The 16,684-nt window shown below is 40.9% G+C and overlaps 1 protein-coding gene across 2 annotated transcripts in view; it reads left to right on the top strand.

The window, feature by feature from the left end:
• Positions 1–16,684, top strand: part of GRIK4 (glutamate ionotropic receptor kainate type subunit 4) — a 2,031,531-nt gene that overhangs the window by 1,212,237 nt on the left and 802,610 nt on the right. For both annotated transcript variants that reach the window (XM_069614332.1, XM_069614333.1), the window contains exon 3: positions 9,310–9,474. In XM_069614332.1, the coding sequence (XP_069470433.1) occupies positions 9,310–9,474 (165 nt within the window). The remainder of the gene's footprint in view (positions 1–9,309; positions 9,475–16,684) is intronic.

The raw sequence follows: 16,684 nt of genomic DNA, 5'->3' as shown, positions 1-16,684 counted from the left end.
ATAAGCTCTGTTTTCGTGTTGTTCAGACATTTCCAGTTTTGCTGCATCCATATGTCTATTATGCAATACACTTCAGCTATTTTAGCACTATCCCTGGTATATTCTCCCTCCAATTCAATAACAAGTTGTGTATCATCGGCGTAATTTGTGAAGAACACGCCGATGTCATCCAACAAGTCACAGAGGCTTCTCATGCATATATTAAAAAGCAACAGAGATAGACTTGCTCCCTGAGGTACTCCAAAGATAATTGATATAGCCTCAAAAAAGGTTTCCCCCCAGTGCACTCTCGCTTGGCGTTCCATAAGAAAAGATGTGAGCCAGTCCAAGGCAGCCGGGGAGCACCCAACTATTCTCTTTAACGCTTTTACTAGGAGCCGGTGATCTACCAGATCAAAGGCAGCCCTAAGATCAAGCAACATCAGCATCCCTGTTTTGCCTCTGTCAACTAGCCCTAGTATATGGCTTTGCAGGTCCAACATGGCCGTTTCCGTACTATGGACGGCCCTAAGGCCTGATTGTTGTTGATGAAGTGATTCCTGGTCTTCTGTAGTTGGTTAGTCACTATTTTATCTAGTATCTTGAGGATGAAGTTAGAGTTAGTAATAGGATGAAGATTGCCTGGGTCCTTGGGCTCAAGACCTGCCTTTTTGACCAAAGGTGTGATTGTTACTTTCTTAATTTCCTTAGGCACTCATCCTTCTTTGAAAGATGCATTAATTATTTTGACAAAAACTGGAGCAAATATTTATTTTTCTAGTATGATTTTAGAAGGCAGTATGTTTTCAGCACATGATGTTGGTTTCATTTGATTCAGTACCCCCAGCAATTCTTTTTCAGAAACTGGTGTGAAGTTAAATGTATCTATAACTCCCAGATTAGGATTAGGACAGTCTTTCCCTGGCGTGGATTTTCCTGAGATTTCTCCGGCCTAAATAATATTATTTCTTGCCTTTAGCGTTTTTGCTGCAAAGACATTTTTGACTATGTCACAGTCACCCTTTGATGGGGAGAAAGGCGGTGTAAGGGCCGTTGGTTTTTCAATACTTTTAATTATCTCAAATATTTGACTTGTGGTGTTTGATGCTGCTGCTATTTCCTTGTTATAATGATTAGCCTTTGCTTCTCTTATGCTTTCCCTGTAGTTTGTGTTAGCTTGCTTCCAATTGTCCTTATTTTCCTTAGAGCGATTTTTGTGCCAATTTCTTTCCAGAGCTCTTTTTTCTATTTTCTGTTTGTTTAACTCTTCACTGAACCACTTCTGGTGCTTGCTATCTTTTCTAGCCATTTTTGTTTTCATTGGAGCTTCTTGTTCCACCAGATTTTGTATCTGTGAAAGATATTTCTTAAGCATCACTTCACAGCTATCTTGATCTTGAAAAGATTTCAAGATTCTGGATATGCAGAGTTTTAGTGGTTTTGTCCCTATATTTTTAAAAGTTCTGCTCTGTACTTTAATATGGGGGTTGTGTTGCTGTTTGGTGTTTTCCAGTGTTACCTCGACAGAAACCAGCAAATGGTCAATCCATATACATGGTTCAGTAATGACTTTCTGGGTCTGCAGGTTTTGAGTTAGTGCCCAGACTAATCGGTTTCCTTGTGGGGTTGTAGGTTCTTTATTGATCCCTAAGTAACCAAGGTTTTTTAAAGTATTCTCAAGTGAAATGGCTTCTTGATCAGCCGCATTCCCTCTCCCGTAATTAAAATCACCAGCTAGCAGCGTAGATGTATTTAATGATTTCAGATTTATTAGCTGGGAGCTGAGCTCATTAGCAAAATCTGAAATTAAGGATTGAGGTCTATAAATAACTACAATATTAAGGCAGTCATTGGGTGTGTAAGTTAATTTCAACTGTAAGGTTTCACATCCACTGCAAATAAAGTTTGCTTTGAATAATTTAATTATTTCTCTTGCTATTATAGCCACTCCCCCACCCTGCCCACTATCTCTATTTGTGTTGTGCACTGTGTAGCCTTCTGGTACTGCTATGTCACAGGCGGGTCCTATTGGGTCTTTTAGCCATGCTTCCGTGATACACAGCACATCAAATTGTTTCTCAGTGATCAACTCGTGGATGCTAATTGCATGTTTAACTTACAGTCCTACATTAAGCACATGGGAGGGCTGAGTGAGGCATCTCCCAAATCACAGTCACTTTTAATTTGATTCTAACCCCTACACCCTTTTGGCAACTCACCGTTTGATTTGCTATCTGGGATCTGCATTTCTTTATGTGTTTGAAAGGCTTATCTAGCATATATTTCTATGCGCGTTTATCTGCCCCTCCGCCTCCTTCCACAGACTGTAGCAGACGGTGCCTGCCCGTGCGCGCCAGCGCCTTCGCGCCGGGTTTGAGGGGAAGTAGATGCCTGGAACTGCAATACTTCTGGGGATTGTAGTTCTTTCCTAAGACAACGCGTGCAGAGAAGAAACTCTGTTTTTACTCGCGTTTAACAATAAATTTGCACTGCACCACAAATTTCAAATCTAGCAGGGTTTTTTTTTCCCCAACAATGTTAAGTGAACACTACAATGCCAAGATTTCAAGATAGACAGGCAGTAACAATACAATGTTAAAAATACAAGATAAATGGACACAAATGTTTAAATTATATATTTCCATGCCTGGAAAACAGAATTCCCCATACAATGGGTCGCTAATTCGTTCCCCTTTGCAAGCACAGATGAAGGGCCTCACTTAATCTTTTTACAGAGATTTGCTTGAATAAAGCAAACAAGTATTTCTTTCTGATATAAAAATATTCTGAACGAAAGAAGATAAAGTGCACTGTGTTTTCAACAATATCAAAACAAAAAGAGCAAGCTGCTGAGTTACTCGAGCACCATCGGTGCTTCAGACTGGCTAGGGGCAAAATACCAATGAGTAGCTTTGTATAGAGTATTCTCATGAGTTTAGTCCATATTCTATCTAAATAACATTCAAAGCCAGGAATATGCATGGTTTTCATTTCCACCTCCATTTGGGAGTGCGTGGGTAGGGGGGGGGCGTCATGAACAAAAATTGAAGCCCTCATGAATAGCAGGAGCGTTTCTATTTTAGGCAGTTCATTGGACCTGGGCAGCCTTGTGCTTTCCTCTGCACCTGCCACAGTGGAGTACAAGCAGAAGATCTTCCACAGATCAACGCGCAGCCTTGTGATTCAGGGTGTGCTTTCTATGGCAGAACCTACCTCTCGCTACATTCCGTGGATGGCATGATTCCCAAAAGTGAATCGGCCTACTGAAATGCACTGCATACTTGTGAGAACCGGCCCTATTTAAGATTCTTGGTGCACCTCTACGATCACAGACATTCAATGTACTCTTTATTTTTTACAAAAGACTCTGAGCTGATTCTGATCATTGGTTTGGCTTTGTGCTACATCCTGTTACCCTGTAACTCTCACACCAGTGAAACCACTTTCATTGAGCCTTTGGTTTGAGCTCGGTCTTGCTACCAAATGTGAACCACTGATGTGAAGGGACTATTTTTGTCCCTGGTAGTGGGTTCACATACAACCAGGGGGATAAGAGATAATTCAAATGGTGCACATAAGCAATTATGAATCCTACTGTGGGGGTTACAGCGGGACACTCTTAACAGGTGACCAATTTCTTTTATGACATCACGGTAGTTTGATGTTCCAGTTTTGCCCTGACGGTAACGTAACTGGGCCCTTTGTCACCATCCTGAGAGATTTTTTAAAAATTCATAAGTGCTCACTTATAACATGCTTATAGCAACGAGTGGTTTCTAAGCGCGCCATCGGGATTCGAACCTGTGTTGCGCTGCGTTGTCTTGCATTCAAGCTAAACACGTTGCCCCATAGCTATTCTGGCCCTGGATTTGAAGATAGGGAGAGTGATGCCAGCTCGACTGCAGAGACAGATTAAGGGCCCGATTCATGGAATATTTGCCTGTTTCAAAGTGAATTTGCACACTTTGCACTGCCGACACAACCCTGATTCCTGGAACTGATTCCTGGAACCGTGCAAAGTGTATTTTTGCAGCGCAAAGTCCGTGCAAAGTTTGCATTTTTTGCAGTTCAAAATGCACAGCAAAAATACACTTTGCATGGTTCTATGAATCACCGTTAATGTCGGCAGTGCAAATTCACTTTGGACCGGGTAAATCTTCCATGAATGGGGCACAAAATCTTCACAATCAGCAACAATTTAATGGTAAAAGACATTTGCGTTTACTGATTACGCCACGGGGATTGGCTGGGAAAGCGATACATAGCAGGGCCTGTAATAGCAGTCAGAGGAAATGCTTCTGTCTTAGTTTGGGCTTTCAGGTGGCGCAACCGCCACCCATAAGCCGAAACTATTGCATTAGAGTACAGATAGAGAGAAAAGGCATATGAGGAGGGACACACAGCCTGTAGCTGTTGTTTGGTTATTTGCAAACCTGTTTACTGCCCATGGCCATGCTAACCACTATGAACATTCCCACCCAGTTCCTGCCCCTCCCCACCCAAAACACCTCCTCATGGGAACTCAATGAGCTCGCTGTACTCAAGCCTTACAATCAAACTTCGCACGCAATGTGCCTACAGGTGTTTTTTCAAAGTAGTGTTCAAAGAGATAATGACTTAACTGGAGCTTTAAACCCACAAATAGTGTAAGAAAAATGCTTTAACCAGGTGTAAATGGCAATTATTTACTGGGGGCTCCCCCAGGCAAGGTGGGGCCGGGGGTGAGCAAGGAGGGGGCAGTCTGTGATATGGGAGGGGTTGGGGGTCATGTGGTGAGAGGGCTAGTCCTACTTCTATTTTTGTGTCCTGTCGTCTTTTATTTTGAACATCTCGTCACCTTCGCCCGCTTTTCCAACTACTTAACTTACTGGTCAAGCAGAGGTGTGCTTTGCTCTAGCTAGCACAATGAACTGAAGAATTATCTTAATGGTGAGACTGAGGGCCTGATTTTTGAAAAAGGCTTTGTAAACCAGGCCCAGAATGTTCTAGCTCCGAGTGAGCGCATGGGGTGGCTAGCCAATAGCAGGCTTTGCCCCTGTGGATCCGGGCCACTGCACATCCGCTGCATTGTATCCGGATTCGCAGCCGTCTGATTGACAGTAGAAGGCTGAGGCTAGAGGCTTAGCCGCCATTTTATTACGGATAATATTAGAGCCACACCAGAGGCAATGGAGTTTCTCTTGGGTATTTATGACGCTAGGGGAGTTGCTAGGTCTGGAAAAGACCCGGGGCTATGCTGATGTTGGAACTGTTGGGACTGGGGGCTAGCTAGTCTTTTGGCTGTAGCTCCTGAGATTCTATCCGGGGCTACAACCAAAAGATCAGGGGCTATAGCCCCCTTAGCCCTCCCCTAGTAACGCCCCTGTATGACGCTGATCTTTTAATGGATTTACGAGCATTTGGGAAATTGAAAAGGACACGTTAAGCTGTGTTTGGAAACTAGTTAGGTTATTTCAATGTGATTTTCTCTGGATTTAGACATTTTAAGATTTTGTTTCACAATATGTTATGTATTGTGTAATGTTTTAATCATTGTATTGTTTGACATGTTAATGGTGAAAGCCTAATAAAAATGGATTTCTCTCTCTAGGGCAATGATGTTCAACAATGTGTTTTTTTGTTTATACCTGGTGAGGGATAGTACCTCCGCAAAGCACAAAGCGTTCACCCTCACAACCCCCAAAAAATAAAAAGAAATCAAAGGAGGAAGGAACCCTCGCCTTCCACAGCAAAATGTGCCCCAAACTTCTCGCCCCCTACAGGCAACTTTGGATAAGGCTCTAAACTCCAATGAAATCACAGACACCCATCTCCCCCCCCCTCTCTCTGCCCCCCCTCACACACCCATACATACACACATCAGCCACATCTGTCCCCCTCTAAGCGAAATGGGGGACATACCTCCCACCCCTCAAACAGGGCGAAATCCATTACATTTCTGTCACACATTTCCATGGAGGAACCAAGCACATCTGTCACCCCGCAGACAGAAAAAAGAGACTAACCTCGGCACTAATTAATCAAGAGCATCTGTCGCTGCACGTTCATATGTATACACACACCTCCTCTGTCTCCCCCCTCTCTCTCTCACTCCCTCCTGTCTCCTCTCTCTTTCTCTCTCTCGCTGTCTTTCTCTCTCCTTCTCTTCTGTCTCTCCCTCTGTCTTTCTCTTTCCCTGTCTTTCTATCTCACTCTGTTTATCTCTCCCGTTTCTCTCCTTCTCTCTCGCTTTTTTTAAATTCCCCATATACCTATCTCTCTCACTCTCTGTCTACTTACTTTCTCTCGCTTTTTCTATCTCTGTCTTTCTCGCTGTCTCTTTCTTTCTCTCCCTCGCTCCCCTTCTCTCTCTCTCCGTCTCTCTCTGCTCGTCTATTTGTCTCTATCCTTCTTTCTCTCGCTAACTACCCTTCTTTCTCTCTCTGTTTTCTGTCTCTCTCTCCTTCTATTCCTTTTTTCTCACTGTCTTTCTGTTTCCGTCAATTTCTCTGTCTCGTTCTCTCTTGCCTCTCTCTGTCTCTCTCTACCGTCTCTCTTCTCCCTCTTTCCACCTCTCTCATCTCTATCTCTCTCTTTATCCCCCTATCTTACCCACCCTCTCTCTTTCTCTCCCTCCCTGTCCCCTTCTCTCTCTCTCTCTCTCTCCATTTATCCCTATTATGCTCTCTGTCTGCCTCTCTTTCCTTCTCACCCTCTCCTCCCTTCTCTCCCTCTCTCCATCTCTCTGCATGTCTGAACCTATCTCCCTCTTTTTCTCTCTCACCTATGTTTAACTCTCTCCGTCTCTTTCCCTCTCTGTTCTCTGTCTCTGTATCTCCTCTTCCTTTCTGCCTCTCTTTCTGTCTCTGTCAATTTCTCCCTTTCGTTCTTTCTCTCACCCCTTCTCTCTTCTCTATCTCTCTCCGTCTCTTTCTCTCGCCCCTATTTAACCAATCTCTCTCACACACTCGCTCTCTCCTCTCGTTCTCGCTCCCCTCCCTTTAACCCCTTTAACCCCCTCTCTCTTTCTTTCTCTCCCTCTCTCACCTTCAGTCTCTCACGTCTCTCTTCTCTTCCTTTCTGTTTGTCTTTCCCTACCTCTGTCTCCTTCTCTCTCCCCATTTAACCACTCCCTCTCACACGCACATCTCTCCCTCCCTTGCCCCCTCTCTCTCTTTCTTTCTCTCCCTCTCTCCCCTTCTGTCTCTATCCGTCTCTCTCTCTCTCTCTCTCTCTCTCTCTCTCTCTTTCTCTCTCTCTCTCTCTCTCTCCGTCTCCCCCTCTCTGTGTCTCTCTTCTCTTCCTTTCTGTTTGTCTTTCCCTACCTCCGTCTCCTTCTCTCTCCCCATTTAACCACTCCCTCTCATACGCACATCTCTCCCTCCCTTGCCCCCTCTCTCTCTTTCTTTCTCTCCCTCTCTCCCCTTCTGTCTCTATCCGTCTCTCTCTCTCTCTCTGTGTCTCTCTGCGTCTCCCCCTTTCTGTGTCTCTCTTCTCTTGCTTTCTGTTTGTCTTTCACTGTCTCTGTCTCTTTCTCTCTCCCCATTTAACCACTCCCTCTCACACGCACATCTCTCCCTCCCTTGCCCCTCTCTCTCTTTCTTTCTCTCCCTCTCGCCCCTTCTGTCTCTATCCGTCTCTCTCTGCCCATCTGTTTCTCTCTCTCTCTCTCTCTCTGTCTCTGTCTCTCTGCGTCTCCCCCTCTATGTGTCTCTCTTCTCTTCCTTTCTGTTTGTCTTTCTGTCTCTGTCAATTTCTCCCTTTCGTTCTTTCTCTCACCCCTTCTCTCTTCTCTATCTCTCTCCGTCTCTTTCTCTCGCCCCTATTTAACCAATCTCTCTCACACACTCGCTCTCTCCTCTCGTTCTCGCTCCCCTCCCTTTAACCCCCTCTCTCTTTCTTTCTCTCCCTCTCTCACCTTCAGTCTCTCACGTCTCTCTTCTCTTCCTTTCTGTTTGTCTTTCCCTACCTCTGTCTCCTTCTCTCTCCCCATTTAACCACTCCCTCTCACACGCACATCTCTCCCTCCCATGCCCCCTCTCTCTCTTTCTTTCTCTCCCTCTCTCCCCTTCTGTCTCTATCCGTCTCTCTCTCTCTCTCTCTCTCTCTCTCTCTCTCTCTCTCTCTCTCTTTCTCTCTCTCTCTCTCTCTCTCTCTCTCCGTCTCCCCCTCTCTGTGTCTCTCTTCTCTTCCTTTCTGTTTGTCTTTCCCTACCTCCGTCTCCTTCTCTCTCCCCATTTAACCACTCCCTCTCATACGCACATCTCTCCCTCCCTTGCCCCCTCTCTCTCTTTCTCTCCCTCTCTCCCCTTCTGTCTCTATCCGTCTCTCTCTCTCTCTCTCTCTCTCTGTGTCTCTCTGCGTCTCCCCCTTTCTGTGTCTCTCTTCTCTTGCTTTCTGTTTGTCTTTCAATGTCTCTGTCTCTTTCTCTCTCCCCATTTAACCACTCCCTCTCACACGCACATCTCTCCCTCCCTTGCCCCTCCCTCTCTTTCTTTCTCTCCCTCTCTCCCCTTCTGTCTCTGTCCGTCTCTCTCTGCCCATCTGTTTGTCTCTCTCTCCCCGTCTCCCCCTCTCTGTGTCTCTCTTCTCTTCCTTTCTGTTTGTCTTTCACTGTCTCTGTCTCTTTCTCTCTCTTTCCAGCTGTCTTCCTCTGCATCAGTCTACCTGCCATCCCCAAATGAGTAATGAGCAGATAGCTCTCACCCTCACCCCCCAGGGGTTCCCCTTAGAAATCTGCAGCACCCCATGTCCTGTTGATATCGGGGTCAGATCTCGCACCTCTTCAGCTTCGTAAATGGTTGTGGTATGGCACACACATGTCCTTGATGCATCCCGGGGACTGTCCGGAAATTGGAATGTGCATTGACACACAGCTCTGTAGGTTCATGCACTCCTTGCTCTTCTAGCGGTGACTGGGGTGGCGTGTGTGCTAGGGGCAAGGACCTCATGGGCCCAGGACTGAAGTGCCGAGGACGAGTATGCAGAATAGCCGAGCAGTCAAGGGGTTAAAAGGCCCATTTCTAAGTGTTCAGCGTTTCAGATAATGGGAGTTTGCAAGATTCCCCACTCCATGCTCACATCACTTCAATGCATTTCAGAAAGTGTGTAAAGGCCAAACTCTTGAAGAATAATTTTTATTAGAATTTAAATTGTAACATTCTCTAATATTTTGGACAGTCCTGTGGAGCCCCTCGGTTATGAGTCGATATATATTTGTGAACTTGTCAGTGTGTTTGAATGCGACTTCTGGTAAGCTGTTTGTCCTTTTTTGACTCTGTCTTGCTGCCCACTACTGAATGCCAGTCTGCGGCACATCTGTCCTAAGTGTTCTGCTTCCCTTTTTTGTAGCTTCCATTTTGGACGACCCAATGGAGTGCAGCAGAGGCGAGAGACTGTCCATAACGCTGGCCAAGGATCGCATCAACCGGACGCCGGAGCGCCAAGGCAAAGCCAAGCTGGAAGTGGACATCTTCGAACTTCTGAGGGACAGTGAATATGAGACAGCCGAGACCAGTGAGTATCCTCTAAAACGCGAATTCAATATGCCTGCACAGATGTCACCCACAAAACGAAAGTAACAGTGCCCAGAGTGACTGCCTGTGTTTAAAATCAACACTGCACTGCACTGTTTCAAAAAAGATTGAAACACAAATACATGCCTGTACTGGGCCAGATGTTCAAAAAGAAAAAGTGGGCAAATCTGAAAAGCGGCAAAAATGTGCCAGAAATAGATGCACCTCATTCTCAGACATGTGCATCTCAGAGACGCGCCACTTTAGAAAAGGAGTGCAACATATGTGCAAAATTGACCGCAAATTAAGCATTCAAAGGTGGGGAGGGGGGTGACTAACAGAACATGAGAAAAGATGCAATGAAACCCTGATTCACAAAACCTAACAACTGGATTTGCTCCAAAACAAATTCTGCACCATTGCACGTAAAAAGTGTTCATCCGAAGGATGCACCAGAAAAAACGCATCTTATCAGATGTGCCATTAATTGCTGTAATTTGCACTTTTTAGCGCAATATTTTGTGCACTCTTGCGCACTGGGCATTTTTGTGTATTTTCTTTGTGAATTTGCCACCTCCAATGAGATGCAGAATAGCACGTGTGCATCTTTATGCCGTTGCACAACTATGAGATGTGCATGCATCTTTATGCCGTTGCACATCTCATTGAGATGCGCATGCATCTTTACGCCGTTGCACATCTATGAGATGTGCATGCATCTTTATGCCGTTGCACATCTCATTGAGATGCGCATGCATCTTTATGCCGTTGCACATCTATGAGATGCGCATGCATCTTTATGCCGTTGCACATCTCATTGAGATGCGCATGCATCTTTATGTCGTTGCACATCTATGAGATGCGCATGCATCTTTATGCCGTTGCACATCTATGAGATGTGCATGCATCTTTATGCCGTTGCACATCTCATTGAGATGCGCATGCATCTTTATGCCGTTGCACATCTATGAGATGTGCATGCATCTTTATGCCGTTGCACATCTCATTGAGATGCGCATGTTCCTGGGAATCTGCCGCACTGTGCTTTACTCGATGTACTTCATGAAAACTATTTCCATTCCAATATTTATTCTCTTGGATTGACCACTTAATAAACAATTCACTACAAAAAGCGATACATTGAAAATATCTTCTTTATCAAGTCTTAACTAAAAATGGCGCCCAAAAGACTTGAAACTTCGGTGACACAGAAGTGAAGAACTTCCCCCGTTAATCCCAATTTATTAATTTTATCTATCATGCCGTCGTTCAAATCCAGAAATCCATGGATCCATTCATTATAATATCTTCATCGATGTAAATTGACTGGAAAATGCCTTTTCATACCAAAATATGATGCAATTCAAAATTCTTAGGCCACTGCAAAATAAGGACAACTGTATCTCCAGGAGGGAGAAAAGTACACAGTATACATGTATTTGTGTTTCATCCTATATCTAGAGAGGAACTTCCAAATCAAGGATAGAATAACGTAGCGCTCACGCCCCAGTGGCAGGCGCAGACATGTCTATTAAGGACACGCCAGCCAGCACTTTTGCTCGGGCCATGTCTGTCCCTCTTACCCCCACCAGGCGTGAAAGTTATTAATCCCCCAAAGACTAAACGTGGAGTAGATGTGTATTCCTATTTTAATAACTATATGGCGACTAAACATGGAGTACATGTGTATTCTTATTTTAATAACTATATGGCGACTAAACATGGAGTACATGTGTATTCTTATTTTGATGTGACTAAACGTGGATTAGCTGCGTATTCTTATTTTAATGGCTATATTGTGACTAAAAGTCGAGTAGCTGTGTATTCTTATTTTAATATGACTACACTTGGAGTAACTGTGAATTCTTATTTTAATGTGACTAAACGTCAAGTAGCTGTGTATTCTTATTTTAATGGCTATATTGTGACTAAAAGTCGAGTAGCTGTGTATTCTTATTTTAATATGACTAAACTTGGAGTAACTGTGAATTCTTATTTTAATGTGACTAAACGTCAAGTAGCTGTGTATTCCTATTTTAATGGCTATATGGTGACTAAAAGTCGAGTAGCTGTGTATTCTTATTTTAATATGACTAAACTTGGAGTAACTGTGAATTCTTATTTTAATGTGACTAAACGTCAAGTAGCTGTGTATTCTTATTTTAATATGACTAAACTTGGAGTAGCTGTGTATTCTTATTTTAATATGACTAAACTTGGAGTAGTTGTGTATTCTTATTGTAATGTGACGAAACATGGAGTAGCTGTGTATTCCTATTTTAATGGCTATATGGTGACTAAAAGTCGAGTAGCTGTGTATTCTTATTTTAATATGACTACACTTGGAGTAACTGTGAATTCTTATTTTAATGTGACTAAACGTCAAGTAGCTGTGTATTCTTATTTTAATGGCTATATTGTGACTAAAAGTCGAGTAGCTGTGTATTTTTATTTTAATGTGACTAAACTTGGAGTAACTGTGAATTCTTATTTTAATGTGACTAAACGTCAAGTAGCTGTGTATTCTTATTTTAATGGCTATATTGTGACTAAAAGTCGAGTAGCTGTGTATTCTTATTTTAATATGACTAAACTTGGAGTAACTGTGAATTCTTATTTTAATGTGACTAAACGTCAAGTAGCTGTGTATTCTTATTTTAATATGGCTAAACTTGGAGTAGCTGTGTATTCTTATTTTAATATGACTAAACTTGGAGTAGTTGTGTATTCTTATTGTAATGTGACGAAACGTGGAGTAGCTGTGTATTCCTATTTTAATGGCTATATGGTGACTAAAAGTCGAGTAGCTGTGTATTGTTATTTTAATGTGACTAAACTTGGAGTAACTGTGAATTCTTATTTTAATGTGACTAAACGTCAAGTAGCTGTGTATTCCTATTTTAATGGCTATATGGTGACTAAAAGTCGAGTAGCTGTGTATTGTTATTTTAATGTGACTAAACTTGGAGTAACTGTGAATTCTTATTTTAAAGTGACTAAACGTCAAGTAGCTGTGTATTCTTATTTTAATGGCTATATTGTGACTAAAAGTCGAGTAGCTGTGTATTCTTATTTTAATATGACTAAACTTGGAGTAACTGTGAATTCTTATTTTAATGTGACTAAACGTCAAGTAGCTGTGTATTCTTATTTTAATATGACTAAACTTGGAGTAGCTGTGTATTCTTATTTTAATATGACTAAACTTGGAGTAGTTGTGTATTCTTATTGTAATGTGACGAAACGTGGAGTAGCTGTGTATTCCTATTTTAATGGCTATATGGTGACTAAAAGTCGAGTAGCTGTGTATTGTTATTTTAATGTGACTAAACGTGGAGTAGCTGTGTATTCCTATTTTAATGGATATATGGCTACTAAAAGTGGAGTAACTGTGAATTCTTATTTTAATGTGACTAAACGTCAAGTAGCTGTGTATTCTTATTTTGATGTGACTACACGTGGAGTAGCTGTGTATTATTATTTGAATGGCTATATGGTGACTAAAAGTCCAGTAGCTGTATATTCTTATTTTGATGTGACTACACGTGGAGTAGCTGTGTATTATTATTTGAATGGCTATATGGTGATTAAAAGTAGAGTAGCTGTGTATTCTTATTTTAATGTGACTAAACATCGAGTAGCAAAGTATTCTTATTTTAATGGCTGTATGGTGACTAAAAGTCGAGTAGCTGTGTATTCTTATTTTAATGTGACTAAACATGGAGTACCTGTGTATTCCTATTTGAATGGCTATATGGTGACCAAAAGTCAAGTAGCTGTGTATTCTTATTTTAATGTGACTAAACATGGAGTAGCTGTGTATTCTTATTTTAATGGCTATATGGCTACTAAAATTGGAGTAACTGTGTTTTCTTATTTTAATGTGACCAAACGTAGAGTAGCTGTGTATTCTTATTTTAATGGCTATGTGGTGACTAAAAGTCGAGTACCTGGTTATTCTTATTTTAATGTCACTAAACGTGGAGTAGCTGTGTATTCTTATTTTAATGGCTATACGGTGACTAAAATTTGAGTAACTGTTTTTTTCCTATTTTAATAACTATCTGGCGCTTAAACGTTGAGTAGCTGTGTATTCTTACTTTAGTGGCTATATGGTGACTAAAAGTCGAGTAGTTGTGTATTCTTATGTTAATGTGACTAAACGTGGAGTAGCTGTGTATTCTTATTTTATTGGCTATATGGTGACTAAAAGTTGAGTAGCTTTGTATTCATATTTTGATGTGACTAAACGTGGAGTAGCTGTGTATTCCTATTTTAATGGCTATATGGTGACTAAAATTCATTTAACTGTGTGTTCCTATTTGAATAACTATATGGCGCTTAAACGTTGAGTAGATGTGTATTCTTATTTTAATGACTGTATGGCTACTAAAAGTTGAGTAACTGTGAATTCTTATTTTAATGTGACTACACGTGGAGTAGCTGTGTATTATTATTTGAATGGCTATATGGTGATTAAAAGTCGAGTAGCTGTGTATTGTTATTTGAATGTGATTAAACGTCGAGTAGCAGTGTATTCTTATTTTAATGGCTACATGGTGACTGAAAGTCGAGTGGCTGTGTATTCTTATTTTAATGTGACTGACTAAACATCAAGAAGTTATGTATTCCTATTTTAATGGCTATATGGTGACTAAAAGTCGAGTAGCTGTGTATTCTTATGTTAATGTGACTAAATGTGGAGTAGCTGTGTATTCTTATTTTAATGGCTATATGGTGACTAAAAGTCGAGTAGCTGTGTATTCATATTTCAATGTGACTAAACATGGAGCAGCTGTGTATTCTTATTTTAATTCGACTAAACGTGTAGTAGCTGTGTATTCCTATTTTAATGGCTATTTGGTGACTGAAAGTTGACCAGCTGTGTATTCTTAGTTTAATGTGACTAAACGTGGAGTAGCTGTGTATTCTTATTTTAATGGCTATATGGTGACTAAAAGTCGAGTACCCGTGTATTCCTATTTTAATGTGACTAAACATAGAGTAGCTGTGTATTCTTATTTTAATGGCTATATTGTGACTAAAAGTTGAGTAGCTGTGTATTCTTATTTTAATGTGACTAAATGTGGAATAGCTGTGTATTCTTATTTTAATGTGACTAAACGTGGAGTAGCTGTGTATTCATATTTGAATGGCTATATGGTGATTAAAAGTCGAGTAGCTGTGTGTTCTTATTTTAATGTGACTAAACGTGGAGTAGCGGTGTATTCTTATTTTAATGGCTATATGGCTACTAAAAGTGGAGTAACTGTGAATTCTTATTTTAATGTGACTAAACGTCGAGTAGCTGTGTATCCTTATTTTAATGGCTATATGGTGACTAAAAGTCGAGTAGCTGTGTATTCTTATTTTAATGTGACTTAACGTGGAGTAGCTGTGTATTTTTATTTTAATGGCTATAAGGTGACTAAAAGTCGAGTAGCTGTGTATTCTTATGTTAATGTGACTAAACGTGGAGTAGCTGTGTGTTCCTATTTTAATGGCTCTATGGTGACTAAAAGTCGAGTAGCTGTGTATTCATATTTTAATGTGACTAAACATGGAGTAGCTGTGTATTCTTATTTTAATGTGACTAAATGTGGAGTAGCTGTGTATTCCAATTTTAATGGCTATTTGGTGACTGAAAGTCGACTAGCTGTGTATTCTTATTTTAATGTGACTAAACGTGGAGTAGCTGTGTATTCCTATTTTAAAGGCTATATGGTGACTAAAAGTCGAGTAGCTGTGCATTCTTATTTTAATGTGACTAAACATGAAGTAGCTGCGTATTCTTATTTTAATGGCTACGTGGTGACTGAAAGTCGAGTAACTGTGTATTCTTATTTGAATGTGACTGACTAAACATTGATTGGCTATGTATTCTTATTTTAATGGCTCTATGGTGACTAAAAATCGAGTAGCTGTGTATTATTTTTTTATTGTGACTAAACGTGGAGTAGCTGTGTATTCATATTTTAATGGCTGTATGGTGACTAAAAGTCGAGTAGCTGTGTATTCTTATTTTAATGTGACTAAATGTGGTGTAGCTGTGTATTTCTATTTTAATGGCTAATTGGTGACTGAAAGTCAAGTAGCTGTGTATTCTTATTTTAATGTGACTAAACCTCGAGTAGCAGTGTATTCATATTTTAATGGCTGTATGGTGACTAAAAGTCGAGTAGCTGTGTATTCTTATTTTAATGTGACTAAATGTGGTGTAGCTGTGTATTCCTATTTTAATGGCTATATGACGACCAAAAGTCAAGAAGCTGTGTATTCTGCTTTTAATGTGACTAAACGTTGAGTAGCTGTGTGTTCTTATTTTAATGGCTATATGGTGACTAAAAGTCAAGTAGCTGTGTATTCCTATTTTAATGGCTAATTGGTGACTGAAAGTCAAGTAGCTGTGTATTCTTATTTTAATGTGATTAAACGTGGAGTAGCTGTGTATTCTTATTTTAATGACTATATGGTGCTTAAGCGTGGAGTAGCTGTGTATTCTTATTTTAAGGACTATATGGTGCTTAAACGTGGAGTAGCTGTGTATTCTTATTTTAATGACTATATGGTGCTTAAGCGTGGAGTAGCTGTGTATTCTCATTTTAAGGACTACATGGCTACTAAAAGTCGAGTAACTGTATTCTTATTGTAATGGCGATATGGCTACTAAAAGTGGAGAAACTGTTTATTCTTCTTTTTATGATTACGATTGTGCACATTGTTTCTTTTTTATTGCCACAACCCTTAAAGCCTATGGCTCATAATCATGGGGCTCTGCCTATAAGTTACACATGATATATACTTTAGGTAAGAGGCAACGAAGAGCAACACATTAGGGTTTTAGCTGTAGAGCATTATCTGGACATTGTGGCAGTCCCAAATCATTTTTATTTCTATGAAAAATATTTGTTTTATTGACTTTATCTTTAATCAAATATTCGTCAATATTCTGAGCAGGTGGATATATGTTCATTCTGTCTGGCATGATTAAGCTAAGAGTGTGCTCAAATAATGTGTGTGCTGAACCTGAAAATTAAAAATTGTATTTGATGCCTATATTTCTTAAAAAAAAAACAGAGCCATACAAAAATAATCTGGGACCTGTCATCCAGGTAGGAACATCTCTTGTGTTTTCCTGGCCAGCCCCACACTGGACAATTAAATATGGCTGGATGCATCCGAATGCATGCAGGTCTCTCTGTCAATTCGAG

This window comes from Ambystoma mexicanum, chromosome 9 (assembly GCF_040938575.1).
Source record: "Ambystoma mexicanum isolate Mex_15411 chromosome 9, UKY_AmexF1_1, whole genome shotgun sequence".
Lineage (NCBI taxonomy): Eukaryota > Metazoa > Chordata > Amphibia > Caudata > Ambystomatidae > Ambystoma > Ambystoma mexicanum.
This window is presented reverse-complemented; position numbering and strand designations above follow the sequence as displayed.